The 27272-nt window shown below is 42.1% G+C and overlaps 2 protein-coding genes across 6 annotated transcripts in view; one reads left to right on the top strand and one right to left on the bottom strand.

Annotated features, from left to right (window-relative positions):
• Positions 1–760: 760 nt before the first annotated feature.
• On the bottom strand, positions 761–27149 carry KLHL31 (kelch like family member 31). Of its 3 annotated transcripts, none has more exons than XM_034766326.1 (5): positions 27062–27149; positions 12106–12236; positions 11189–11248; positions 7375–8578; positions 761–4332 (listed from the first exon to the last, which is right to left on the bottom strand). In XM_034766326.1, the coding sequence occupies exons 4-5, from the start codon at positions 8544–8546 to the stop codon at positions 3600–3602; spliced, it is 1905 nt and encodes a 634-aa protein (XP_034622217.1). In that variant the 5' UTR covers positions 8547–8578; positions 11189–11248; positions 12106–12236; positions 27062–27149; the 3' UTR covers positions 761–3599. The 3 variants fall into 3 exon arrangements, with proteins under 3 accessions (XP_034622217.1, XP_034622216.1, XP_034622214.1); XM_034766325.1 differs by lacking the exon at positions 27062–27149 and adding an exon at positions 17366–17615; XM_034766323.1 differs by lacking the exons at positions 12106–12236; positions 27062–27149 and having other exon boundaries at positions 11189–11400.
• Positions 17868–27272, top strand: part of LOC117875227 (elongin-A-like) — a 55742-nt gene continuing 46337 nt past the window's right edge. For all 3 annotated transcript variants that reach the window (XR_004645230.1, XM_034766328.1, XM_034766327.1), the window contains exon 1: positions 17868–18033. Coding sequence is in view for 2 of the 3 variants with exons in the window: in XM_034766328.1 (XP_034622219.1) it covers positions 17956–18033 (78 nt within the window). In the remaining variant the exon portion in view is untranslated. The remainder of the gene's footprint in view (positions 18034–27272) is intronic.

Raw genomic sequence — 27272 nt, 5'->3', positions numbered from 1 at the left:
TTCAGCCTTATACGTTCACATGCTAAGAGTCAAATCCAGGTTCAGTGTGCTGTTGTACTCTAAGCAGGTGTAGATATACACTCTGCAAAAGCAGCAGTACAGTGTACCCCTATGCTGGTAACAACTGCCCCTGCACACCCACCCATGTACTGGTTATTCTGGCCTGAAGCACGTATAATTTGAGCAAGGGTGGCGTAAATGTAAGGACCATAGCTGGGTTGGGGACATGTGTACAATGTCCTTTGACCCAGGCCTCAGAACACTTCTTGTGGATTTGTGGAGGGTATGCGAGTGGGGCGGAAGCAGACTAAGAACTGAGATAGTGTTCTATCTTCTGGGCATGGATTATTTTGTCAGGCACTTATGTACAATATTCTGACAGAATTTGCCTTATTGGGCCAAATCCTGTTTACCTTATTCAAAATTGTGTGAGCAAGATTAACAGGATTTGGCCCAAATGGTTAACCCTTCAAGTAGCATAAGAGTAATTCCAGTACACTTAGCCCATAGTTCCTAAATAACTTCATTTGCAAAATGAAAGCAGATCATTGTTTGTTTATGGGGGGGGATATCTGCTCATGAGAGAACTTTGCAAAAACGGACTACATTTTATTGTACATCTAGTTTTGGAATTGATATTCTAAAAGAATATCCTGTATTTTTTACTTCATACATCTGATTAAGTGGGTTCTAGCCCACAAAAGTTTATGCCCAAATAAATTTGTTAATCTCTAAGGTGCCACACAGACTCCTCGGGTTTTTTTTTTTTTTTTTCACGTGGCACAATTTTCTCCCAAACACAATTTGACACCAAAATGATTATTTATTTGTATTTTTAGTTATTTACCACCTAGGTACTACTACGATGATGAGTGTTTTAGAAATACCTAGCAGACCTCTAACATGAGTGCATAGATGTCTGTGTTATATGCATTGGCATGGATGCTGAACACCCACTTTTAACAAAAGGATAACTGTAGTCTTTACAGAGAATTATTGTAGCAGACAAAAAGATTTTACAAAGGGCCACTTAAATGGTTTCACGTGGAATGTGTGTCCAGGATCTTATATGAGAAGAGTAAAATAATCAAATAATGTTACTGCTGATTGAAGGGGGCAAGAACAGCATTTTTATATTAAAATGAAATTATACTCACTCAATTTTACATTATGTTGGATTAAATCACTATAGATCTGAGTTATTTATTTAAATTATACAATATAAAGTGTAAATGTAATTGTATTTAAATTAAATTAGCCAAACTAAATTATATACAATACTGACACAGTGAAAACGCTACTGTAATAAGACTTCTGACTGTAAGTCAGTACAATGCAGTATATCCTAATAATGCACAATACTCAAAAATAGAATGTGGGGATTAGGAATTACTTAAGATGTAGTCATGATCTTTAACTATATTAGACCAAATGGAAAACCGGACTGTGCAAAACTCAGTTTAATCCCAGTTGACTGGGTGAGTCACTTTTTTATGTAACTCAGATTTCTGACACAATATCATGTTAATTGCCAATGCTTAATATATAACTTTACTTGCCAAAGAATGCTCAGGTTATGAGAGTGCTGCAAATGCTTGGCCAAAGAATTCCTGCATTTGCAGATAGTTTGAAAGGATTCCCTTTGTGATTGGGGTAAAGCACTTGGGTGACCAGTAAACATTGCTTTCTCGTTGACTTTGCCTTCTAATGGACACTGCCCCCTTGAGGTGTTCATTGTATTCAGAGAAAATTGTATGTGAAGGCTGTATGAATCTGTACAAGAGTGTGTTCTTCCAGTTTGAGTGAGTTCTTACCTAATCATTGTAGTTCATTTAATTGCTTATTTCCTCCCAGCTGAAGGGTGTATAAATCTTTATTAATAACAGATCTTTAGATGTCAATTCTAGGCACATCGCAGAGGAAATTGGGTGTGCATGTCCCATTGGCAATGAAAATTAGCAGCAGTTGCATCCTTAATTGCCCATGCACAGGGCTGCAACCAAGATAGCAGTTCTTAGAGAGTAAGGATGAAATCCAGGCCCCACTGAAGGCTATGGCAATACTTCCATTGACTTCCACAGGGCCAAGATTTCACCCTAAGTCTTTGGCAAAATGCAATAAAAAGTCACATTATAAAAAGAGCTGTGTTCAAGGCAGCACAAGAAGCTGTATCAGGAATGATCTAGTTATTAATTAGTCCTGCCTTGAGTGCAGGGGACTGGACTAGATGACCTGTTGAGGTCCTTTCCAATCCTACACTTCTATGATACACAAAGGTAAGGCCAAGAAAAGCTTAGTTTTGGGGATACTGTGTCTGTGACTGGTAATGGAGGCACCAAAACATCCCATCATTAATAGTCTGGAAAACCTATTCCATTTCAATCCAGAGTTTTACCTTACAACTCACTATTCCCCACCTAACTATGCTTTGGGCCAAATCCTGCGACCTTTACTCAGTCCTTATTCCTTAATCCAATCGGAATTTGTTGGACTGAGCAGAAAAGATTATTTTTGTATCCACTCTGCTTTTGACACCAGCAGCTACGTCTGGCTCCAAGCAGTTGTTCTTCCTGGGATTCTCAATATGGTGGTTACACCGGACACCTCTAGGGTGGGTTTCTTTTACAGCACAGAAGACAGTCTTGGGGTATATTAACTTATAGTGTGTTCCTCTTCCTCTGCAGGTGGGAACCTGTAGAAGCAGGACTATTGATGGGCCTGCCCCTTCCATCTCTGCTGACCTTGTACACTGCTAAGTCCCCATGGAGTGATTTCCAGTGAGTATGTAACAGAGGTGGAATCTCCCCTTCTGGAGATGTAGGCTCCCTTGTGTGTGTGGAGGGGGGTGGAGGAGCCTGGTGCCCTGAGCAAGGTCCTCAGGACTGGCCCATAATGGACAGATAAGCTTCTGTATTTGTGCAGTTTGGCTCTTGAAATCCCTGTCACAGACCTACCTATAAAAATTAAATGTCTACATCTTAAATCACAATGCAGTAAGGGAAATAGAGTTTTGAAGACTTGTTTGTGGACATCACTACATAGAGGGGAAAATATATATTTCATACTTGATATGTGCAATAAATTGTTAAATATCTTTCGCCATATATAAAATCTATAAAGAGAACAAAAGTGACCAAGTTTATGATGCCACGGTATATTACTAATATATGAAGATTTATTAATAATAATCCTTGGCTGTTCCCTAGTGCCTCTTATGCCAAGGTCTCAAAGCACTTTAAAAACATTAGTTGATTATTCTCCCCATTTTACAGATGAGGAAAAAGAGGAAGAGAGAAGTTAAGTGATTTGCCAAAAGTAACACAGCAAGTCAGTGGCAAAGTTGGGGATAGGACTGAGTCCCTGTTCTAACTGTGGTACAACATTATATTCCCACTAAGTAAATTTACTGTATCTTAAAGATGTTATTTCACACCATGTATTTTAAAGATCATGAAAATTGGCCAGTTTTGTAAAATTAAAATTTTTACAATGGCAATTTCCCACCCCACATAAGCAGAGAAGGCTACTTAAAGGGTTAACTACACAGCTGTGTAAATAAAAGTTTTTTATTTATTCTTGATGAAACCTAATTATAATGTTTAAATACTGACTGGCACAGAAGATACTGAGCTAGCCCTGGATTCCCTGGTTTTGTTATTGGGCATGGCAATGGTACAACAAGATACTCCTACTGTGGCTTCAGGCAACTCATCTTCCTCAGTCCATTCATTAAGATCCGGATTATAGCACTGAATGCACTTCTTATATTTCTTTTCTATTTCATTCCAGCCACCCACCAAGTAAATTTTCCCATTAAGAGTGGAAGCACCTGCAGTGCTCACTCCAGTTGGCAGGGGAGCAGCATAGCTCCACTGGCCAGCATAAGGATTGTAGCACTCAACAGGGAGGACATCAATCCTTTCACCCCGACCCCCCAGTTGGGACCCACCCATGATATAGACCCTCTCCCCAAGGGAAACAGCACAGTGCCATCCTCTTGGAGTGCTAAGGGTGGACTTATCCTGCCAGCTATCATTGCTGGGGTCATACATACACACAGAGCGGGAGTAAGCATTATTTATGTAACCTCCTGTGACCAGGATTCTACCATCTATGACTGCACTGGCATGACAGCACCTTGCTACCTCCAGTGGTGCCTTCATTTGCCACTGGTTAACTGCAGGCACATAGCATTCAACTGAGGATAGACACCCTTCAGAGTTGCGACCACCCACTGCAAAAAGGAGGCCATTGAATACATTCAGGCTAAAATGGGTGCGCTTCTGATTCATGTTGGCCAGGTGAATCCATGTGTTGAAACGAGGATCATATCTGCAAACATTAAGAACAGAGAATAACTGATGCAATCAAAATACTCAAATATTTCTATGGGAAGGCCTACAACGTCGCATCTGCCACTCTATAGTTAAAACTGTGGGGGCTTCTAAATCACTGTTTAATTTTTATTGTCTGGCTATTACAATTCACTTGAACTGAAAGGTAGAGTTCTTGCTAAATTTTGGTAAAAATAGGTTTCATTCTATAACAGGTGAGAAATGTATCTTTGTAATTCAAAAATAGTTTTGTCAATAAAATCTGGCATGTATTTAGCACATAATTTGATCTAATTACCTTCAGTAATTTGATTTAAAAAAACACAACTGCCTAAGAACCTCAGAAAGTGACTATTGTGCCTGTACACTATCTAATTTCAAATACAATTTTCTATTTTTTTGTCTTGTAATATGCATCTCAAGATTTTGCATGACCAGTCTTTAAAAGTGACATAGTGGCTCCTTTATAATAAATACAATGATGAATTTATTAAATTTGTTCTCATATAATATATTCTGTACTGTACCTGGTCATATGTTCTTTTAAAGCCCAGTATTGCTGCTATTGAAGTTAATAGGAATCTTGCCAAACACCCCAATGTGTGCAGTATTGGGCCTTTTGGTAGTAATAATTAAGAATTTATATCAGAGGGGTAGCCGTGTTAGTCTGAATCTGTAAAAAGCAACAGAGGGTCCTGTGGCACCTTTGAGACTAACAGAAGTATTGGGAGCATAAGCTTTCGTGGGTATAAGCTTGCATCTGAAGAAGTGAGGTTCTTACCCATGAAAGCTTATGCTCCCAATTCTTCTGTTAGTCTCAAAGGTGCCACAGGACCCTCTGTTGCTTTTTAAGAATTTATATGAGACTTTGTAAGTATTTCTATCTTCAAAGCGCTATACAAGCATTTTAAACGGTATATGTGTTGTCAGTAAAAAGATGCATTTTAAATATTGAGGGCCAACTTGGCAACTACTTATTAATGCAAAAAATCCTTACTCAGAGAAAGTTTCATTAATTTCATTGGGACTGTTAGTATCAGTAAGAATTTTCAGGATCAAGTCATTATACAAAGATGCAAACAAGTGTTTAAAAATTATCAAGGATCTGACGAATTCACTAAAACACACCTAACACTGAAGGTCATAAACTGCCTTTGATCTGCAATGCAAATCCTGTGGATATCCGTGGTCATGCACATGTTCAGGCACAGAGAAACGGGGGGGTATGTATAACCCTAGGCTCATGATGCAGATGAGAAAAAGCAAAGGTATTTCAAAGCTAAGGCTGATAATCTGTTTTATACTCATGATGTTGTACTTAATTTATTTTTCATTACAGGACAAAACAAGGAAGAGCTTCAGCTTCTGAGGGCTGCTTTCACATTATGAAAAATCTCTGAATAACATTTCATTTATTATTGATTCTGCATATTAATATGTATGATATTTTAGGTATTTTCCTTTCATTGCTATTCATTTTAAATAAGATTTACATGAAACTAGGATTTTTGTTTTTTAACATCTCAACTGGTTCCACGGGTCAGAGCCTGCTGGAAGTGACATTCTCTGTTCAAAACATTAAGCATCTCCATCAATTCTGAGGTCACAAATAGAAGACTATGACTTCTTTGGAAGGATAAGAGGTGAAGCAGATAAATTGCTAGGCCCACATGTTCCTGTCTTCAGAGGGTACGGAGACCAGCAGGTGGGTAGAGCTCACATAAAAAAGGAGCTGGGGACAACCTCTTAGGAGGGAAATATAAATAATAAGAGTTAGCTCTTGTCTGACATTTTACATCCATATCTCTGAAAGCAATTATACTAATGCAGAGAAGCGAAGAGACTTGCTCAAGGTCAATGGCAAAGCTAGGAATAGAATTCAGGTTGGGTCACGCTGACTCCTGTGACTATGTGGTATTATTCCAGCTCACTGTTTAATTTCCACCATGCAGTCCACGTAAAATATCTGTGGGCTGAGTTCTGCTACATAAAAGTCAGGCAGGGCCTGAAATAAGGGGGGGGTAGCGGGGGACCATCTCCTCTATGCAATGTTTTGCTCTAGCAAATTGACTAAATGACATAAATGACTAAACCGACCAACCAAACAACAGAGGAAGTTAGTGCTGTATTAGTTCTCCCTGTACACTCACTGATCACCCTTCTAGGAGGGGTTATTTGGGCATTCCTGCTCAGGGGCTGTCCTCAACAGTAGCAGAGTAACAGCTGAGTGTGCTGGGAAGCTGCTAAAAGAGAGGCATACAATTTATGCTTCTGTATTATTATTAGACAGTGTATTAGATATATATACTGAGATCCATGAGTTTTCCCATTTATGGGCCCATAATGTATCATTGATTCTTAGGCAGAACACGTTTTAAAATCAGTAGAAAGTTTCCCTTACAAATAATTTGACCCCAGGCCTCTAGGTTGAAATCATCTTGTGTTCTACATTACTGCCACTCATACGGTTCTAGGGGGACAATGCACTGGAACTGCAGTCCTTCAGAAACTATGCAGCATTTTGTGTATTTGACCCAGGTGGGAACAACGTAGCATTTAAGAAACAAAGATATTGCTTCTAAACCTATGTCATGAGAAATAAAGACCAAAATAAATGAAATATAGAAAAAATGTTGAAAATAAAAGAATCACAATCATTTCTAAAAAAAATGTTCTTCAAAGTTTTCCACAAGGCATCAATAGCTCTTGAACTTGAAGAATTCTTGCCTCGTTTGGTCTGTTATAACATTAATGCTACGTACAATTTTCCTGCGTTTTAATATTTAAATAGCCATTATTCATTTAATTTTGGCTTGAGGTAGATTTTCTGATTTGGAGTGGTGGTCTTTATACATTTGTGATTATGGATGGATATGTTGCATGACTTTAGTTGTACATTTGTAATAGCTAAAATTTTAAATATCCTTTTTCTTCCCTGCTAATAATCTTATCTGGTTTTGCTAAGTTTTGTACTTAAGCTTGGATATGCTCCTGTACAATGTGGAATCTGCCTCTCCTTCCCTTATAAATAATCATTTACCTGCAGAAATTGCTGACAGCATGCTTGGCCTGGTTCCTGGCATCATTCTGGTCTTCACCACCAGCCACATAGAGAAATCCATCCATCACAGTCACACACTGGTTAAAACTTTTAGCAGGCATTTCAGTAAGCTTCTTCCATCCATTATCAGGATCTCTGTATAAGATGTCTCTGCTAAGGGACTTTTCTGTTAATGCTGGGCGTCCCCCAACAGTAACTAGGACTCTGAAACCTCCACGAATCCTTGTTCTTCTAGACTGCAGTGTATTCTGATTATATGGAAGCAAGTGGTAGTTCATGGCATCCACTAGAAGTCGGTGGCAGTCTGTGTCTTGCATCATTCTGGGTACAGTTTGAACATAATTGACCAAGTCTTGAGCAGAGATTGTACCAAAACGAATGTTGCCCAAGAGATCTGCAGCATACTTTGCTCTTTTTTGGTCAAATTCCAGCCATTTTATTGCTATCTGGAATGCAGCAATTTCAGAAGGCAACTGCAAGTCGTCATCTGCAAGGAGTTCATTGATTTGATCAAAAGTAAGTTTTAAGAACTGATCTGTTTCTGAAAACTCAATGAAGTTGTCTCTAATAAATTTCTGTGCTGCTTCCTTGGTGTTTTTTAGTCCATATGTCTCTGCAATATTGGCAATATACATGCAGTTCTCCACATTGATTTCTTGCATCAAAAAATCAGAGCACATCTTTACAAGGGTGTGAATCTGAAGATAGACTGCTGTGGAAATGATACTACCTATTGTGTAGAGTGAAAGAGTTAGCTTTCCAGTGTAAGCATAGGTGATAACAGTGGCTAGGCCCAATGGGGATACATCATTGAGATCCACTCTTTGAGTAGATGGATCTTTCTTTAAGATGTTATGAAAGTAGTCGCTGCATGAAGCCATCACCACCTTGTGAACATTGAAGGATTTGGTTTTGGTACCAATAATCAAGTCACAAAGAAAATTTTCCTGCCTCATTCTGCTTAGCCCTTCCAAGAGATTTGGGCTATAAGAAGAATCAGAAACCTCAGCTGAGATGCAGCTGAAGCCATTCCCTCCATCTAAGAAGCCATTCAAGCCATTTAGTTTATTTAGGGGGCCATCCTCCACAATTATAGTCATCTCATTGATATCGCCTTTGTTCTTTTTGACATTCTTCTTTTTAGGCGCCATGACTGCAATGGAATATCACAGCCACGAGCTTGCTGAAAAATACAATGATAAAGTTTAGAGTTACATTTCAGTTATAAGTATTTAACACCTGACTGATGACCCCACAGAGTTTAAACTTTATCAATAAATGGAACCACTGTAAGAACAGAACACAAAGTAACATGTCTTACTACTACCTAAAGACTTAAAATTGTGTGTTTTATTGGACTGCATTGGAGTGTGGTCGCTAATAATAAATACTGAATATGATTCTTCTGGAATTATAGTTATAGAGCAAGAATGCATTGAAAATTAACTCTTGTTTATAACAAGATCACAAAAATCAAGTTTCCCCAAGAATGAGTTTAGTATACAAATTCAATGGAACTGCAAGAGTTCCCTAAATCCAAATTTAGAAGTAAAATGAGTTTGGCTAAGTTTAAACTTTAAAAAATAGGTCTGGGTCCTGACTTTAAAATATTATTCTATCATTTTTTTAGTCAAAAACACAATAAAGGGATAGGGCCTGATTCTGTTCTTGCTTTCAGAAGTGCTAGTCACAATTTACAGTGGTGTAAAGGAGTTCAGAATCTGACACACGGAAATTAAAAATGGAGAAAGTTTTCCACAAATAGAGTGTGAAACATTTTGGGGGAAAGTGTATTTGAGTCATGGTTTTCTGCATTCTTAGACTGAGGATCTGAGCCTGAGCACTTTCAGGATTGGAATTGTAGCTTTATTAGGGTTATGGAATACTATTTCCATGTCAAAGGCGACAAAGAGTCCTATGGCACCTTATAGACTAACAGACGTATTGGAGCGTAAGCTTTCGTGGATGAATACCCACTTCGTCAGACATCTGATGAAGTGGGGATTCACCCATGAAAGCTCATGCTCCAATACTACTGTTAGTCTTAAAGGTGCCATAGGACTCTTAGTCACTTTTTACAGATCCAGACTAACACGGCTACCCCTCTGATACTATTTCCATGTCATTCACAAATGCCCTTCTGCATATAATTTACTTCACAAGCTTTCCCATATTTATATCATACTGTCCATAATTGAAATTATGGTGCCCACAGTTTCAGCATCAAATATTGAGGGTATTTCTGAAAAAAAGCCCAAATTTGTTTTGTAAAAGAATGTGCACAGATTGATACAGACTTAGCAACAGGTATTAGATTTAAGAAGCCATTTCTGTGTGTGAAGAGAATCCTCACTTTTATACAATAACATTAGATTAATTGTTTAAATTATGCATATAAACTATGGGCAAATTCCTGCTCCCAACGAAGGCAGTTGCCAAACTTCTGTTGAATTCAGTGGGAGAAGGCCCTGTGTGTTCTTCAGAGGAGTTATTTCATTTACAAAATATAAGCAAATACACATTAAAGAAAGGTCCTGGTCTTGAATAATACCTCAATGAAATGAGTCACCGAGACTAATCAAATACAGCATTATACCTAAGATATACTATTTTCTTGCATTCTGACACAATTTCCTCAAATTCTGATCCTAACCCCCTAGACAAGGACAGAACATGGAGGAATGCTATGTAATGATAAAATAAGTAGCGGCATCGTTTACTAGATATTTTTAATAAGCCTCTCCGATATTTCCTTGTAAAATCTCATCACATTCAACTTCCCCAAAGCATTCAGCTTATAAGTAGTCAGCATTTTAATTATAGAAAGGAATGGTTAGTTCCGCTGTAAGAACCAGGCTTTTTTTTTTCCTGCTGGGTGATGACTGTGTGCAGTGCGAGAGAGGCCCATGTGTGCCGAAAACGTCAGTGTCTCAGTGTCACTGCATGCCAGAATGAGCTGAGATTCCAAAATGTCCGCTTGCCAAAGAGGTGGGTCAGCTGCTCCCCTTCTCCCTGCCCACCCCGGCTGCATTCCAAGAGCTGCATCTGTTGAAACCTATCAGAGTCAGTTCTAGGAATAGTAACACTCACACAGCAGCTTGCCATTTTAAGACAGGTTCAATTTAAGGTGTATTTGCCACTTTGGACACACTTGATTGTTTCAAATGATGATTTGCAACCTATTTAAACTACAGAAAGTATTTTATATATATTTCATTGTTACAGACCAAACTTTTGATGTGTTTACATATTCTATTCACAAACTTTATAGATGGCTAGATAATATTACCTTGGCAAGCATAACTGTGGCTTTAAATATTTTCAGAAATACTTAAACTTTATAAACTTTAACACATGCACCATTTGTTCATGAAAACAAGAATGATTTTAGATCCAATAATTTTAAATGTTTGTTATGAAAATAATTCTCTAGAGTTTTCCTAACCATGTACTTTTGTATCAACAGAAATTTAATGAGATAGTTTATTTGATTAGCAGCCAATGAATTAAATACAAAAGCATTTGAAGGAAAAGCAAAAGCAAAGAAACATATCAGCCAACACACCATGAAAATATCCTAATTTTATTTTTAAGTTTTTGAAGCCTCGGGTGATTTGGTTTTCTACAGACTTTTGCCTTTCCATAGCTAGAAGAGGTCATATTGATTTCAGCTGAGGAATAATTCATGCCAAAGGACATTCCAGGTCAAAAAATGTGCTAGATACAGGAAAAAAAAAAGCTATCCTAGAAACATGAATATGACCAGCAACTGCAGCAGCAGGAGCAACCTTACCTTCCTCAGCAATGCACTGTCTACAGCTATCCAACCAGGTGTCAGTAGGAATGTCCGTTCCTAGGAAGAATGATAAGAGAGAGAATGAAAAAGAGAGAGAGAGAGATCAGAGGCCACCTGACAAGTCCCAGCAATTGCAGTTTCTAGAGTGACCCTTTGCTGTCACAGTGAATAAAAGAGGCTGGTGTCTGCGCTCTGGGGCCCTTTAAAGTGACCCCTCCTCCTCGTCTCTCTCTCTCACTGCCATCCAGGGGGTTAGGTTTCCTTTGCTTGCCTGACTTTTAAAAATTAAGGGAACAAATTTGTCTCTTAGATATAAACATAGATGTGCAAGGGAAATATAGGGCAAGCTCCTGGAAAGGGCATTCTCCTCCCATCCAGCCTTATGCCAACCTCTCTGGGAGAAATTGTTTATGATAACTGTAGTATTTGTCCCAGATGGACAAAATACAACCTGATTCAGACCTCTTCTCTCCACCATTACAGTGTAGGTTTCTTTCTGTCACTATGAGTTTAAGTAAATACAGGTCACATATCTTATTTGGATAGAGGATCATCATCACAATAGTGCTGCAGACACCCACAACAACATGAGAACTGCATTGCTATTCCAAAGAAATGCAAATAACCTTCTCCCCACAGGACAAGGGGTACTGGGTGTCTCAGGGGGACTAGTAATGGGACACTGAGCCCTTCATAGGTTAATGGTTCAAACACAGATCATGATCCTGCCACCGAGTTTTACTCAGACCATGAGGATTTCTTTGCAAGCCTGATGGTGGAATATGTCCTTCAAGCCAGTAGTGACCAAGAACAATTACCATAAGTGACCTGTGTAAACTGAGTTCAGTTCCTACTGGACAGCTGTCCACATCTCAGAAACGAACAAATCTCCATCATAACTGGCACCAGCTCACATTTTTCAGCTACTGCATGGACACAGAATCCTTTCACTTCTCCAAGAAGGATCTCCAGAGTAGGGTTGATACAGCTGACAAGGTAGTGGTTCAGGGAAGCTTGCAATGCCACTATCAGTCTTATTTCTGTACTGTAGATAAAAAGATAAGTTCAGCCTCCTGAGATCCATTAACTCTCATCAGTGATAGCCCCACTACAGTCACAACCCCTCCAAGATGAGAGATATCCAAGCAAAATACTAGTACACCAGGATGTGGTTTTGGCCATTCAGTACATGGTGCGCTTTCCCCTGAGTTCATACTGAATCATAGTGCTAGGGTGTGCTGTGTTGCTAGAGCTGCCATCTTTTGGATAAGATGTGCAGTATGCAAAACCAAGGCTGTGACAAGTTGTCATCATAAAAATATTCCATGGTACATTTTCAAGAATAGGGGCATTGACCCCAATAGGAAAGACAATTCAAATGTAATGGTAATTCCATTCTGCCTGCCTAAAAATCCTTTTGTTATGTAGAGTTGATACATTAATTTTTAACCCCCTTCCTAATATTTCTTTAAAACATGAAAGATTTTTATTCAAGTATAGCAATTTTCATTATAATTAAATTAACTTTTTAAAAACCACTGCATACAATGAACTCATGCATTTTTTATGAGCGAGTCATTCAGCTTCATAGATTTAGGGGAAACCTTGGCCCCATTCAACTCAGTGGCAAAGCTCCCATTAGGATGAAAGCTGTCTAATGGTTAGGGTGCTAGCCTAGGACTCTGGAAGCCTGGGTTCAATTCGTTGCTCTACCAAAGGCTTCCTATGTGACCATGGACAAGTCATTGAAAATCTCTGTGCCTCAGTCCCCCATTTCCACCTTACAGGGGTGTTGTGAAGCTAAATACATTAGAGACAGGGAGGTGTTCAGATACTACAGAGATGGGGGCCGCATAAGTACCACAGACAGAATGGAGTCAGGATTTGACCTTCTGTCCTGTCGCTGTGTTATCAGGTAACAAAAATGCAAAACACCTTATAACAGCAGGTCATTATACCCTAGTATTAGTAAATGCACAGGACTTCCAACGCCAACATTGGTTCCAGTCCATCATCTGTAGCACCTCTTATGAGAGAAACTCCTCATCCATTCTTGTGACCTTGGCACCGATGTATTGTTGGATTTCATGGTTTTACTCTTCCGACCCTAAGAACAGAGCCTTTCCAAGACATTTTGGCACAAGGTGTAGATTTCCCCCCCAACACACTTCAAAAGACAAACCCTAATTACATCTGCTTGTTAAACAATGCACTGCTTATTTAAGAAAAATAGGTAAAATAAAGTAAAGCATTTACTCTTCATCACACATAGATTCCTATAGGGGCATGCATTTCCACCAATATGTCAAGTCACTACTATTTTCAGAAAATTCTCTTATTCCGTGATACCCACAATAAGTGAGTAAAATCTGTTGAGTGGACCAGATCCTCAGCTGTGGCTGAGCGGTACTTGAAGGAGTGGGACGGGTGGAAGTGCAAGTGCAAAGTGCCTTTTATGACTAACTATTCCTGAATTGTCCATCCACCAGGCTGCAGCCTGGTAAACAGTGGCTGTGGCCTTCTGCAGATGGGGGTCTGTGATGGGTTGGACCCCCCCCCATCCAGGGTGCCACCTGATGTGCTGGGGTCTCACTGAGCCTGCCCTTTCCACCGATCTGGGTTTCCTCACCCTATTCTTGGTGTGCTAGGCTCTCAAGCCTTCTCCAGCACACACACAGGTAAGGCCACACCCACATGCAGACACAGACTGAAATCAGCTCTGTGTGGGAGGACTTAGCTAGGAGAATAGCCACTCATGTGCACACATCCTTTGGGGTATAAACCAAAAATAATATTGTCTTGTGCTGTATAGAAGATCTGCACAGCGCAAGCTCATAAAAATTCACCCTCTCCCTCAATGTGGAGAGAGATATGCACAGCTTTTTGCTCTCCCCAGATATGAATTGCAAAACCTGGGTTTTGAAATAAACAAGAAATAAGTTTATTAACTACAAAAGGTAAATTTTAAGTGATTATAAGGGATCGCAAACAGAACAAAACAGATTACTGAGAAAATAAAACAAAACACACAAACTAAGCTTAATACACTCAAGAAACAGGTTACAAAGTGTAATTTCTCACCCTAAATTTCTCAAACCTGTTTTAGGCAGGTTGCAGAGCTTCTGTAGCTTAGAGTTCCAGTTATTTCTCTTTACAGACTGGACCCCTGTCTCATCCTGGACTCAGCCCTTGCCTTTCCCCTTCCCTTCAGTTGTTTTTAGCAATCTTCCTTCTTGGACTGGGAGGCAATGGAGAAGAGTCCTGATTGCCTTACTTCCCAGCCTTAATTAGAATTTACATAAGGCAGGCATCTTTTGTTTCCCAATGTGACCCCTCACCCCCTCTTAATGGAAAAACACTGAAAGCCTCAGATGGACGTCTAATACCAGGTGACCCGATCACCTGACCCTGTAGTGTCAAAGCAGAAATCCAGTGAGCTTCTCAGGAAGGTGGGAGATTAGTATCTTCCAAGTCTTATTGTTCTTCATAATGGCCCACTGAGGATGATTGCCTACCGTCTGGTGGGCGTTCCCCAAATACACACACAGTTGTAATTGTTACATAGTCAATATTCCTAACCTCAGATACAGAAATGATACATGCATACAAATTGGATAATCACATTCAGTAGATCATATCCTTTCCAATGATACCTCACATGACCCATCTTGCATGAATCATGTTTTAGTTATGCCATATTCACATCATAACAATATTTCTATGAATAATATGGGGTGCAGTGCCACAGCGTCACTGGGGCATAAGGAATTTCCAGCCACATCCCTTCCTCAAGCCCCCATCGTTCATGCCATGCCAGACAGTAGTACTCACTACAACAACTCTATGCCACGCCACCTGAGGATTGTAATAGGCAGGGAGGATTCTCCAATGGCCAGCTAGGTAATCTTAATGTTGGACAGGATCTGGCCTGTTATATAAAAATTAAAAAAATAAATAAGATACTAAAAAAATGCTTAACAGAGCCACCAATAAGGACAAATGCCTAAAATGAGTAGCTGTACTACTGTATTGCTGCAACTCTCATCTTACTCCCCATCCCCTACCCTACTGTGTGTCACCTTTATTCTCCTTCACCTCTCATGTCATGTTTAAAGATCGTAAGGTCTTCCAAGTAGGGATCATGTCCTTTCATATTATCTGGGAAGCACCTGTGTTTGCTATAGAATAATAATAATATTTTTGGACATATCTGGACTTGTCCTTTCTAGCACCCTCTACTAGAGGAGTTTTGCTGTTTAGTGAGACCCTAGAATGCTATCATAGGGAGACACTACAGCAAACTTCATGATGATGAGAATATTACAAAAATAATTGACCACCACATTCCCTCTCTCTATCTAGGTACTTATATAGCCCTTATCACCATAGCTCCTAATGGATTTTTGTCCTCACTACTCCTGTGAAGTAGAGAAACCTTATCCCCATTTCACTAAAGGGGAACTGAGGTGTAGAGTAGGTTAAGCAAGGTCACACAGAAAGTATGTGGCTGAGTCCAGAATTGAACCCTGCTCTCGAGTCCAGTGCCCTATCCACTACGTCACCCTTCCACGATGCTGCATGTTGTAGGACTACAGGAATTATTAACTGCACCCAGAGCTTAATTTGTGGCAGAGCTTTCCAGGGCTGAGCCCTGTCACCGCAAGGTTTGGCAGTTCATAGCCCCAGCACCTCTGCATTGTTGCATCACTGATGAATGTAAAAAAATTGCTTGAGCCCTAGCATTTAATTGCTTGAGCTCCAGCACCTCTATCATTACAAATTAAGCACTGATGGCACCTACAAATCAGTGTCTGTGAAATCATGGTGTCTTCAAAGCTTCCTAGGGGTTTCAATGGCTGGTGGAAGGGGCAGGGTCTGCTTTGTTGGTGGCTTGGGGCAGCGAACGGAGAGGGGCGGCACGTCCGGCTCTTCAGCAGCAAGTCCCTCACTCCCTCTCGGAGTGAAGGACCAGCCGCCGAATTGCTGCCGAAGACTGAAGTGGCGGTGGTAGAGCTGCCGCCGAAATGCCGCAGATCATGATTGCAGCTTTTTTTTTTCTTTCTTATTTTTGCTGCTTGGGGCAGCAAAAACCCTGGAACCGGCTCTGGTGGTGGTGGTAGCAAGAGCAACCAGGGCATCCTCCACCACTGCCTGGATAAAAAAACCCTGCCAGGGAGAGGAGCTTGCGAGTGCTTAATTTGTAATGAAAGGGGTGTTGGAGCTCAATCAATTAAATGCTAGGGCTGAAGCCATTTTTTTTTACATTTTTAACTGATGCAGCAAGCCCAGAGGTGCTGGGGCTATGAACTGCCAAGCCTAGCGGTGCCAGCCCTGGCAAGACCTGGCAAGAATTAAGCACTGGGTGGGCCTGCCACAGTGATGATGACGGTGGTGGTGGGTGGGGAGAAAAAGACAAGCAAAGGATTTGTCTTCTTCTTGTCTGCTCCCCAAACAGAAACAATACGGGAAGAACCCCTAACCCAGTCACTGGGCAGCATAAGGGAAGAGATGGGAGGAATATGGGCTGCTTAGAGACTCACAGACTTAACCAAGAGAGCGGAACAAGGGAGCCCCAAATTAACAAGGGGTCGGGGGTGTCCATGAGGGCTCTTATCCTCCAAGCTGGAGAAAAGATAAACTGGAGCTGGGTGAAAACGTTGTTGGTTTTATTTTGTCCACATCAACAGAGCTGAGTTTTCCTGAACATGTTTCATTGGATTGTGGGAGAGACAAGGTGCTGGAGGTCATAGCTTTGATTGGCCCAAGTTGGGGGCGAGAGACAGGCTGCGCAGCTCAGCTCTGTACAGGCTCCAAAGCTTGGCTCTCTCCAGGGGTGAAAAGTAGCTTAAAGGACTTACCGGTATGCAGGGCAGCTGGGGTCCTGGGCAAGGTAGGGGAGGGGCCGCTTTGGACCCCCTGAAGGGGGCAGGCTCTTGGGTGGAAGGGGCGGGGCTGGGGCTAGACTTCTCCAGCCAGCCCTACAGCGCTGCCTGGCCTGTGCTGCCCAGGGCTCCGGCAGTGATTTAAAGGGCCCAGGGACCTGGGTCAGCTGCCCCTTTTGCCCGCCTCCCCTCCCCGCATCAGCCGCCCTGCCGGTATGGTGCTTAAAGTGCTGTCACGGCAGCACTTTAACGTGGGCGGTGTACCGGCCTGTACTGATGGCCACTTTCTTACCGCTATGCTGTACCGGCCCGTACCGGGCCACTTTCACCTCCGGCTCTCTCCCCACACAGAAGTTGGTCCAATTCCAAAGCTATGCCCCGCTGTCCCCCGCCTGCCCTTCTCTGATCCTGGCACCCACCGGGCTACAACTGCACCGCCAGCAACCACGAGGGGCTTGGCAATACAAATCATTGGTTCTCAAGCAGCTCACGGCGGACGAAGTGGGTGGGGGAGAAGGGACATGCCGGGAGAGGGGGTGGGACCCAGGGGAAAGGCTGGACGGGGAGGAAGGGGCGCCCCCAGGGAGAGAGGGTGGAAAGCGGCGGCACTGACGGGCGGGCTCAACAAGCCGTGAGGGCAGGGACCAGCAAGCCGGGCTCCGCGCGGCGCGGGCTGCAGGGCTGAGCCCGGCTCCGGGCAGAGGCGCAGCTCAGAGCTCCGCCCCGCCAGCAAGCGGGGAGGGACAGGCTCGGCCGGGCTGTGGCGCTCAGGGCGCTGCTATAAGAGGCGCCGCCGGGGGGCAGGTGCGGCCCGCCGAGAGCTCGGAGCTGCGCGGGCGCGTGGCGGCTGGGCCGGGTGCCTGGGCGCTGCAGGGCTTTGCTATGGCAGAGGCTGCGAGCGTGGTGCCGAGGGTCTTGTATCTGAAAGAGCGGCTCGGCCAGACTCAGGATCCCCAAAAGGTACCGCCTCGCTCCTACGCCACCCCGCACCTGCCTAGGAGAGGAGGCTGGAGTCAGCGCCCTGCGGGGGCTGCTGGGCTGGGGCCTGTTTCTGGCTGACTGTCCCCGCACACAAGCTGCGGGATCCCTCTGGCAGGTCCCCCTGCAAGGCGAGTTTGTGGTTCCACTGACTTTATTGCCTTCAGCTGATGACCCCTGAAGCTTCTGCTTCATTCTGAGAGCACCTAGATCAGTGGTTCTCAAACTTTTGTACTGGTGACCCCTTTCACATAGCAAGCCTCTGAGTGCGACCCCCCCCTTATCAATTAAAAACACTTTTAAATATAATTAACACCATTATAAATGCAGGAGGCAAAGCAGGGTTTGGGGTGAAGTCTGACAGCTTGTGACCCCCCCCCCCCATGTAATCTCATGACCACCTGAGGGGTCCTAACCCCCAGTTTGAGAAACCTTGACCTAGATCCATTTATCCTCCTTGGCACTTGTTAGGCCTGAAACTTCCCCTGCTTTAGCTTTGCACAGCCTAGTGCTGAATGGCCTGCATGGTCCAAGCAGAGTTATTTTTCAAAGCTTCTGAACAAGAAATTAAAAAGCCATTTTGACAGAAAAGCAGCGCTGTCCTGCTGCAGTCCTGTGGCAATGAGTGGATGCCTACTGGAGAGACTCCAATGTCTGTTTGATGTGCACAGCAAATTTAAGAGAAAGAAGCCTATAAGGAGGTGTTACAAACAAGCTTAAAAAGCAATAGGAATAAAATCTTAAGCATTTAGTGTTTTATAATGTACTTTTGAAACCAAATATGAAGTCACTTATTTATATATAGTGAAATTTACTTTTAACTAATTTAATTTAACGTATTTAACTTTTACCTTTTAAATTATGTATTAAAGCTCATGTTGATGCAAAAAATCAGTGTTTATTCCCATGCATCTTGTATTTGCTTTATGTGCTTAATATCTCTAAGGGAAGCCATGATGATGGTATAACAATTATATTGAAATGACAGTTCCATCATTGCTGCCTTGATGAGTAGCCCCGTTGAATTTAATGGGAGTATTCACATGTAAGTAGACCCTCAGTTACAAACCCTTCTGGAACAGAGGTTGTTCATAACTCTGAAACGGTTGTAAAACATTATGCTTCTTTCATAAGCTTACAACTGAACATTGACTTCATACAACTTTGAAACTTTACTATGCAGAAGAAAAATGCTGCTTTTAACCATCTTAATTTAAATGAAACAAGCACAGAAACAGTTTCCTTACCTTGTCAAATACTTCTTTAAACTTTCCCTTTATTTTTTTAGTGGCTTACATTTAACACAGTACTATTTGTCACCCCACCTCACCCCTGCTGCTGCCTGATTGCATACTTCTGGTTTCAAATGAGGTGTGTAGTTGACTGGTCAGTTTATAACTCTGAAGTTCTATTATATAATATTACTCTTGGTTAGAAGTATTTGAAGAATCATTGCTTAAGCTAAATCCTGTCTCTCTCATTTGTTTTGATATTCCAGTGGTGCTGAGATTGAGTGTTTTTAAGCTAATTTGTAGGAGCACATTCTCTAAATTTTGAAATAAAAGGATTGACATGTCAATACAAGATACTTTCTGAAATTTGAGTGCCTTCTGATAACTGAGGCGGGGTGGTCTTCTATAAGAACATGTCTGTAATGAGTTACTTCATAAACTAATCTTGAAAAGCTACCTAAGGTCAGTTGGCCTTTGTCATTTTTCCTTGGTTATTTTGACCTGAAGTGGGGCAAGTCATGGTAATTTTATCCAGTTTATAGGAACATACTTTGCTTTTTTTTTTTTTTTTTTTTTTAAATATCAGGAGACTCTCTAAAATAGCAGTGGTGGTGGTTTATGATGAGAATAAGGAATAGACAGGTGAGGAGATCATTAGAACTTGTGACCTCGATATAACAGAGCAGCTAAAGCAAACTCATCTAAGTAACAGACAATGTTGGTTATGTCTGAACGCTTCTTGGCACTCAGACTAGAAAGCTAAAACACATTGAGCTTCTGGGGTGCTCTTTGTATTTGATAGTGGTTCTAAGTGTGACAGATGAGCCTTTATGACTTTACTAATGCTATACAACAAGGAGAGGCTGGAACTCTCAGTTAAAGAAAGTTATCGCATATTCCAGTCATGCAGGAAGGACAAAGCTGCTCCCAAGCTTAAAAAGGAATCCAGTAACCAGTAGGATAGCAGGATTGCCCAGGAGCCATAAGAAGTACCCAAATGGGAAGTACCCAGAACCAAACCTCAAACACAGATCAGTTTGATCGGAAGGATCAGCATTTGACCACTAAAGCAAACTAAGATGAAACCAGACCTGAGAGGGAAGATTAGCAGGATTCCAGTAGCTGCTGTTTATCCTTTTACCAGCCACAATATCTTGACAACTAATGGGCATCCAACTTCATGTTTAAAGGAAACTGAGGGTATGTCTATGCTTAAAACACTACAGCAACAGAGCTGAAGCTGTGCTGCTGTAGAGCTTCAGTGTAGACATTACTTACGCCAACAGGAGAGGTTCTCCCATTGCAATAGGTAATTCACCTCCCCGAGAAGCAGTAGATAGGTCAAGAATCAATGGAGGAATTCTCCTGTTCATCTAGCTCTGTCTACACCAAGGGTTAGGTCAGCCTAGTTACCTGTCTCAGGGGTGTAGATTTTGGATGCAAGTTCCCAGTGTAGACCAGCCCCAAGTATAACATTTCATCAGGCACCATTGTTGCAAGTTACAAGTCGGGGCTGAAAGTAGTAAGGTGTTTTGTCAAAGCTATTGTATGCAGAGAACAGCTATAATTTTTAAATAATAATTGGTGGAACTCATTTATGGTTATTTTTCTGCTGTGTGTGTGTGTGTATATGTGTGTGTGTGTGTGTATATATGTATGTGTATATATATATATATATATATAAGACATAGGTGTCTAAATAAAGATTATGACATTATACACACACACACACACTATATATATATATATATATATATATATATATATATATATATATAGTGTGTGTGTGTATAATGTCATAATCTTTATTTAGACACCTATGTCTTATCTTCACTTATATTTCAAGGGTATTTGCAATTTGTGCTGGCTAAGAGAGTCAAAGTAGCAGGTTGTTTTCCTGTGCTGAATGGTTTTTGTTGTTTCTGCAGGCCATATCCTCAGTGAGACCTGTGCAACTGTTGCTTGCAAATTATGCTCCCACTTTTCGCTCTTCAAACCCACTAACCATCACTGGCATTACACAGGTGTGATTTCAAGCCTTGGTTGCCCTGTGGAATGTTTATTATTGGTGATAGAAGATCAGAAGGAAGTAATCCTGTTTTGACTTTCAGAGCCCTGGCTGAGTTTGCATGGCTGGCAATTTTAAAACTTGTGTCTATGTAACTGGGGGTGAAGAGGGGAACGTCACAGATTTGGCCAGGATCTACAAAGGGACTTAGGCATTGCATCACCTAGGGTATATCTACACTACCCGCCCAATCGGTGGGCAGTGATCGATCCAGCGGAGATCGATTATCGCGTCTAGTCTAAATGGTGATGATAAATCGACCCCCGAGCCCTTTCCTGTCGACTCTTGTACTCCAGCGCCGCGAGAGGCACAGGCAGAGTTGACGGGGGAGCGACAGCAGTAAACTCACCATGGTGAAGACACCACAGTAAGTCGATCTAAGTATGTCGACTTCAGCTATGTTATTCATGTAGCTAAAGTTGCGTAACTTAGATCAATTTCCCCTCCCCACCCAGTGTAGACCAGGGCTTAGTGTCACAAGGTCTAACTCTTGGGCATCTAGAAAATCATTGGAACAACAATGTGATCCATAAAGCCCTGTTAAGTACCTGGCTCCCTATACAATACATGGGGAGAGACAGGTCCCTTAGAATGTGATCCACAAAAGCTATCATGCTAGGCAGAGAGCCGCCTAAGATAGCCCATGGTGGGAGATGCTGACAAGAGGTGTATTTCCTAAGCCCTGCCCCTCTCGTGGAGTTAGACATCGAAATCCAGGCTGCCAGGAGGTGCCTGTCTGCTTGTAACCCACAACTGGGAAACCCCTCTCCTGGGGTCAGGCAACTTCAGTGCCTAAATAATTTCTTGTGAAAATGAGTAAGGTACCTGCCTCAAGCCACGCAAAATGGGGGTGGGGAGAGGAGGAAATGCTGCCCACATTACAACTTTTAGCTCAGTGGTTAGAGCACTGCCCTTGGGATATAGGAGACCACAGGTTCAATTCCCCCCTCAACTTGAGCTAGAGGAAGAAGGTTTGAATGGCAGTCTCCCTCACCTCTCAGGAGAGTGCTCTAACCCAGTGGTTTTCAAACTTTTCTTTCTGGCGACCCAGTTGAAGAAAATGTTTGATGCCCGTGACCCAACAGAGCTGCAGATGAGGGGTTTGGGGTGTTGGAGGGGGTCAGGGCTCTGGGTTGGGGGTGCAGGCTCTGAGCTGGGTGCAGGAGGAGGCTCCGGGTTTGGGGCAGGGGGTTGGGGGATGGGCTTACTTTGGGCAGTTCCTGGTCAGCGGCGCAGCAGGGGTGCTAAGGCTGGCTTCCTGCCTGTTCTGGCACAGCGGATGGTGCTGCGTCCCGGAAGTGGCCAGCAGCAGGTCTGGCTCCTAGGCAGAGGCACGCAAGTGGCTCTGTGCGGCTCTTGCCAGCAGGCACCACCCCGGGTGTGCGGAGCTGGTGCTCGGGGCAGGGCAGTGCACAGAGCCCTGTGGCCCCCCCGCCTAGGAGCTGGACCTGCTGCTGGCCACTCCTGGGGTGCAGCGTGATGCCAGCAGGTAGGGACTAGCCTGCCTTAGCTGGGCAGCACCACTGACGGGACTTTTAATGGCCCAGTCGGCAGCGCTGACCAGAGCTGCCATGATCCAGTGCCTTAAATTCCATGACCCGGTACTAGATCGCGACCCGCAGTTTGAAAACCACTGCTCTAACCACCTGGCTAAAATTTATAAGGTGATTGTCTCCACCCTCCCACCTCATCCTCCTGTTCTCAGGCCTGTCCTTACCCATACGCAAAAGTATGCAGCTGCGTAGGGCCCCAGGAAATTTGTGGCCCCAAATTTCCTGGGGCCCTGCACAGCTGCGTGCTGCTCCAGCCCCTGTGCTGGCTCTTTCCCAGGGTCCCCACCCCTGCTCCACCCCAGTCCCGCCCCCACTCCCCTGAGCTCTGCAGCATGGCCGGGGCTGCACTCACTGGCGGCGGGAAGTACAGACCCAGCCGTGCCACAGGTGAGTGCTGGGGGGTGGTTCTCCTCTGTCCCCCAAGCCTCCCGCCCCCCTCCCCGCGGAGGCCTGGGGCCTGCCCAACCCCCACAGGGGGTCTGCGTAGGGCCCCAGAATAGCTAGGGACGGCAGTTTTGAATGGGACTCTATCTGATAGGGAACTTCTAAGCACACCTATGGGATAGGGCCCCATGGGTGAGCTAGGAAGGCGGAGGCCCATCTTCTCCTAGTTTGTAGATTGTGCTGGGGGTTAGAAAGGAGATGTACACTGATGCTTCACTCTAAGCATCCAGATGCCTATGTCCAGAGACAGAATCTTAGGCACCTAGAAAACTTCTACTGGAAAAACTTAAGCAGGGAGTGAGTTTAAGCACCTACAGAGTTAGGTGGTGGCTGAACAAGGGTTTTGTGGATTACAGTGGTGACTGAAAACCAGATTTAGCTGTCTAATCCTAGGGATTGTCTAAGTACCTTTGTGGATCTGGGCCTTACTGTTTAAAGGATTTGCTGTCAAATTTAAAATTATTTTAAATTAGTAAATGTACAGTGTTCTGAGAGGTGTGTGCGCATGCATGCGTGCATGTGAGAGAGATGTAGTCCTGACCAGTAATATATACTTGGTGCTTTAAAAGAGCTAATTTCCTGATATTGAAGTTTTGTGACTGGGAGGAAAGAGGTACAATGTGAACGATGTTTGGGAGTTTAGTAATTGCGCCCAGAACAACAGTGCAGCAATCACACAAAATACTTTGTTGGTTTTAAAAACAAACTTCCTGGTTAGGAAAGGAAAACAGCAAAGTAAAAAGGGGAAGCTGATCACAATGGCTATAAACTAGCAGTCATTAAATGCAGTCAGTTGTTGAGGGAAGCTGAAGATATCAATAAAAATATGGCCAGTAGGATTAAAGACAATAAGAAGGAATTTTTAAAATATGAGGCACAAAAGAAACTCTTGCAAAGTTTTAGATCTGTTATTAGATAGGGATGGTAAAATTATTAATAATGATGCAGAAGGAAAGCAGATGAGTTCAACATATATTTCTGTTCTGTGTTTGGGAAGAAGCTGGAAGACTATCACAGCTCACAGTGATAATTAAATGTTTTCTATTCTGGCAGAAGTTGCTAAAAGTAAACACTTTCATATCTGCAGGATTGAATAACTTGCATCCAGGAGTAATAAAAGAATTGGCCGAGGAGCTTTGTGAGCTATTGATTTAGCTGTTTAACCAAGCTAATGTTGTTGTGGCAGTTTTTAAAAGGGGTAAAATGATGATGATCCAAGCAAATATAGGCCTATCAGCTGGACATTTTTCGTCAGCAAAATAGTGGAATGGCTTGTGTGGGATGTAATCAGTAAAGGATTAAAGGATGGAGGCATAATTCTGGCAATCAAAACGTTTTTATGGAAAATGGATCTGGTCAAACTCAGTTTTTTTCATGAGATTATAAATTTGGTGTCAAAGGCAACAGTGACATAGTATAATTAGACTTCTTTAAGGCATTTGATTTATTACTACATAACACTCCAATAATTAAATTAGCACTATACTAAATCAATGCAGCACATATTCAATGGCTTAAAAACTGCCTGTTAAATCTTAAGAAGTAATTATAAATAGGGAATCCTCATTCAATGGGAGTGGTTTTTAGTGGGGGTGCCAAGGATCTGTTCTTGGCCTGATGCTATTCAGAATTTGTTGATCTGGAAGATAACATAAAAACATTGCTGGTAAAAATTGCAGATAATCCAAAAATTGGAAGGGGTAAATGATGACAGTACCGTTCTAGAGAGCGATCCGTAACCCATGGTAAGCTGGGCTCACTTGAACAACACCCGTGTTAATTCAGCTAAATGCAAGGTTACATCTAGGAACCATGGGTGTAGGCCACACTTAAAGAATGGGGCAAGGGGGACTGTATTTTGGAAAGCAATTACTCAGAAAAAGATGTAGGGTTTATGGTGAATAGCCAGTTGATCGTGAGATGAAAATACAATGTGGTGGTTTACAGAGCAAATGCTGTCCTTGGCTGTGTAAGCAGTAGATATAGAGCTATGTTGGCACCACCGTGTATGGCATTGGTGAGATAATTACTATAATAGTGTCTAGTTCTGGGGGGCTACAGTTACAAAATGATGCTGACAGACTGGAAAGGATTCAGAAAAGAGCTGCAAGAATGATTTGATGTCTGGAAACCTATTTTAATATGAAACTAAAGAAGCTCAAAGAAGATTGAGAGGTGACTTGATCAGTCTGGAGATACCTGCGAAAAGATTTGATAGTAGCGGGTTACTTGATCTCTTAAGGAAAAGGCACCATGAAATCCAGTGGTTGAAAGCTGAAGCTAGACAAGTTCAGGCAAAAAGTAAGGCACAATTATTTTTAGTAAAGGGCACTAAGCAGTTGGAACAATTTACCTAGGAATGTGGTGGCTTGTCCATCACTTGAAGTCTTTAAAACAATGTCTTTCTAAAAGCGATGCTCTAGTTTAGCCAGAAGTTATGGGCTTGATATAGGAATTCTAGGGCCTGTGTTATGCAGGAGGTGAGATTAAATTATTATAATGGTCCCTTCTGTCTTTGAACTCTCCAGTAAGAGATGCCCACCTCATTCCTGGACCATTACAGCACTTTGGATGCTGCTGTTGTCATCACTGTGCCTTCAGTTTAGACTCAGAACATTATTTTCTATTTGGTGGCTGGCTGTTTGCTCCCATGTCTTCTTCCCTACTGCCTCTCTTCTCTACACATCCAATGCCCTTTTTCCCTTCCTTTCTCACTGTTGCTCTCGCTAACACCTCCTCCTCCTGCTTTCCCCAGTTCTATCTCCGATTCTATAATTCGTTTAAAAAACATGCCACAAAACCAGAAAGCAAATCATGGCACTAGCATGGCTTTTGCCAACCGTCATTCTGTCCATATATCTCAACCCTTTGTCTTCACTAGTTAAATTGTAAGATCTTAGTCCCTTCCCCTATCCCTTACTGTGTGATTGCTCTAGGCACTGTACAGTGAGACAACCATCTTGGTTTGGTGCCTCTGGTGCTGCCATAATACAGATAATTACGGAATAGCCCATCTTCTATACGTCAATAAAAAATTGAAGTTTTCTTTACCGTCTATAGGGTGTTTTTTTTTTTTTTTAAAGAATTTCTGTAGATCCCTATTAATTTGTATGGGACTTCCCATAAGAATGTAGCTAATGCCACTTTGTAAAGATAAAACCTTTAAGCTATTTTATAACAAAACAGTGACTAACAGGGACTACCATTGTTCTACAAAATAAAATATTTATGGGAAAAACTACATCAATTTTTGAGTACAGTCCAATGAGCGAAGTATAGTTAGAAGGGCCATAATTGCATTCTCATAGCTGTTAAAGCAAAGCAGAGAAACTAGGACCTTCAGATTTTATTTGAAGAGCTGCTAATAACTCTGAGATATTGGGCAAGTCACTTAATTTCTCTGCCTTAGTTTGCTTGACGTAAAGAAATACCAAAGGAGTATTCTGGAACTAAATTCATGTTTGTGAAGAGCTCTGAGGCTGTCAGATGAAAAGTTTAAATGTATTTTTATTATGCCTTGTTGTATGCTCTAATTTTGACTAAGGCCATATATTGACAGACATTGGATTATGGTTACTTAAGTAAAAATCAGATTTTAAGAAAAAGCTGAAATAAAAGCTGTCTGGCAAACTAGATAGTTTCTGAGCTGTCATCTGAAGAAATTTGCTACAGTTTTGTTCAATAAGCTACATTTTTTTCTTTTTTGATCATACCTGTATGAAAGTTTGATGGCTCCTAAATGAGACGGGAACAGTTGCATCCGTGTGTTTTGCTGTCACTGTTCAGGCTTTGCACTCTCTTGTATTGAATTGTGAGGTCAGCCATTTTTTTTTTTTTTTTTTTATTGCTAGACTAGCTGCTGGCATTTACGTTGCCCATTTATAGTACAAAGTAAATGGAGCTGTCTGTCCTCTGGTATTCCCA

Source organism: Trachemys scripta, chromosome 3 (assembly GCF_013100865.1).
Source record: "Trachemys scripta elegans isolate TJP31775 chromosome 3, CAS_Tse_1.0, whole genome shotgun sequence".
Lineage (NCBI taxonomy): Eukaryota > Metazoa > Chordata > Testudines > Emydidae > Trachemys > Trachemys scripta.
The sequence above is the reverse complement of the archived record's forward strand: the minus strand, read 5'-3'. Positions and strand labels throughout refer to the sequence as shown.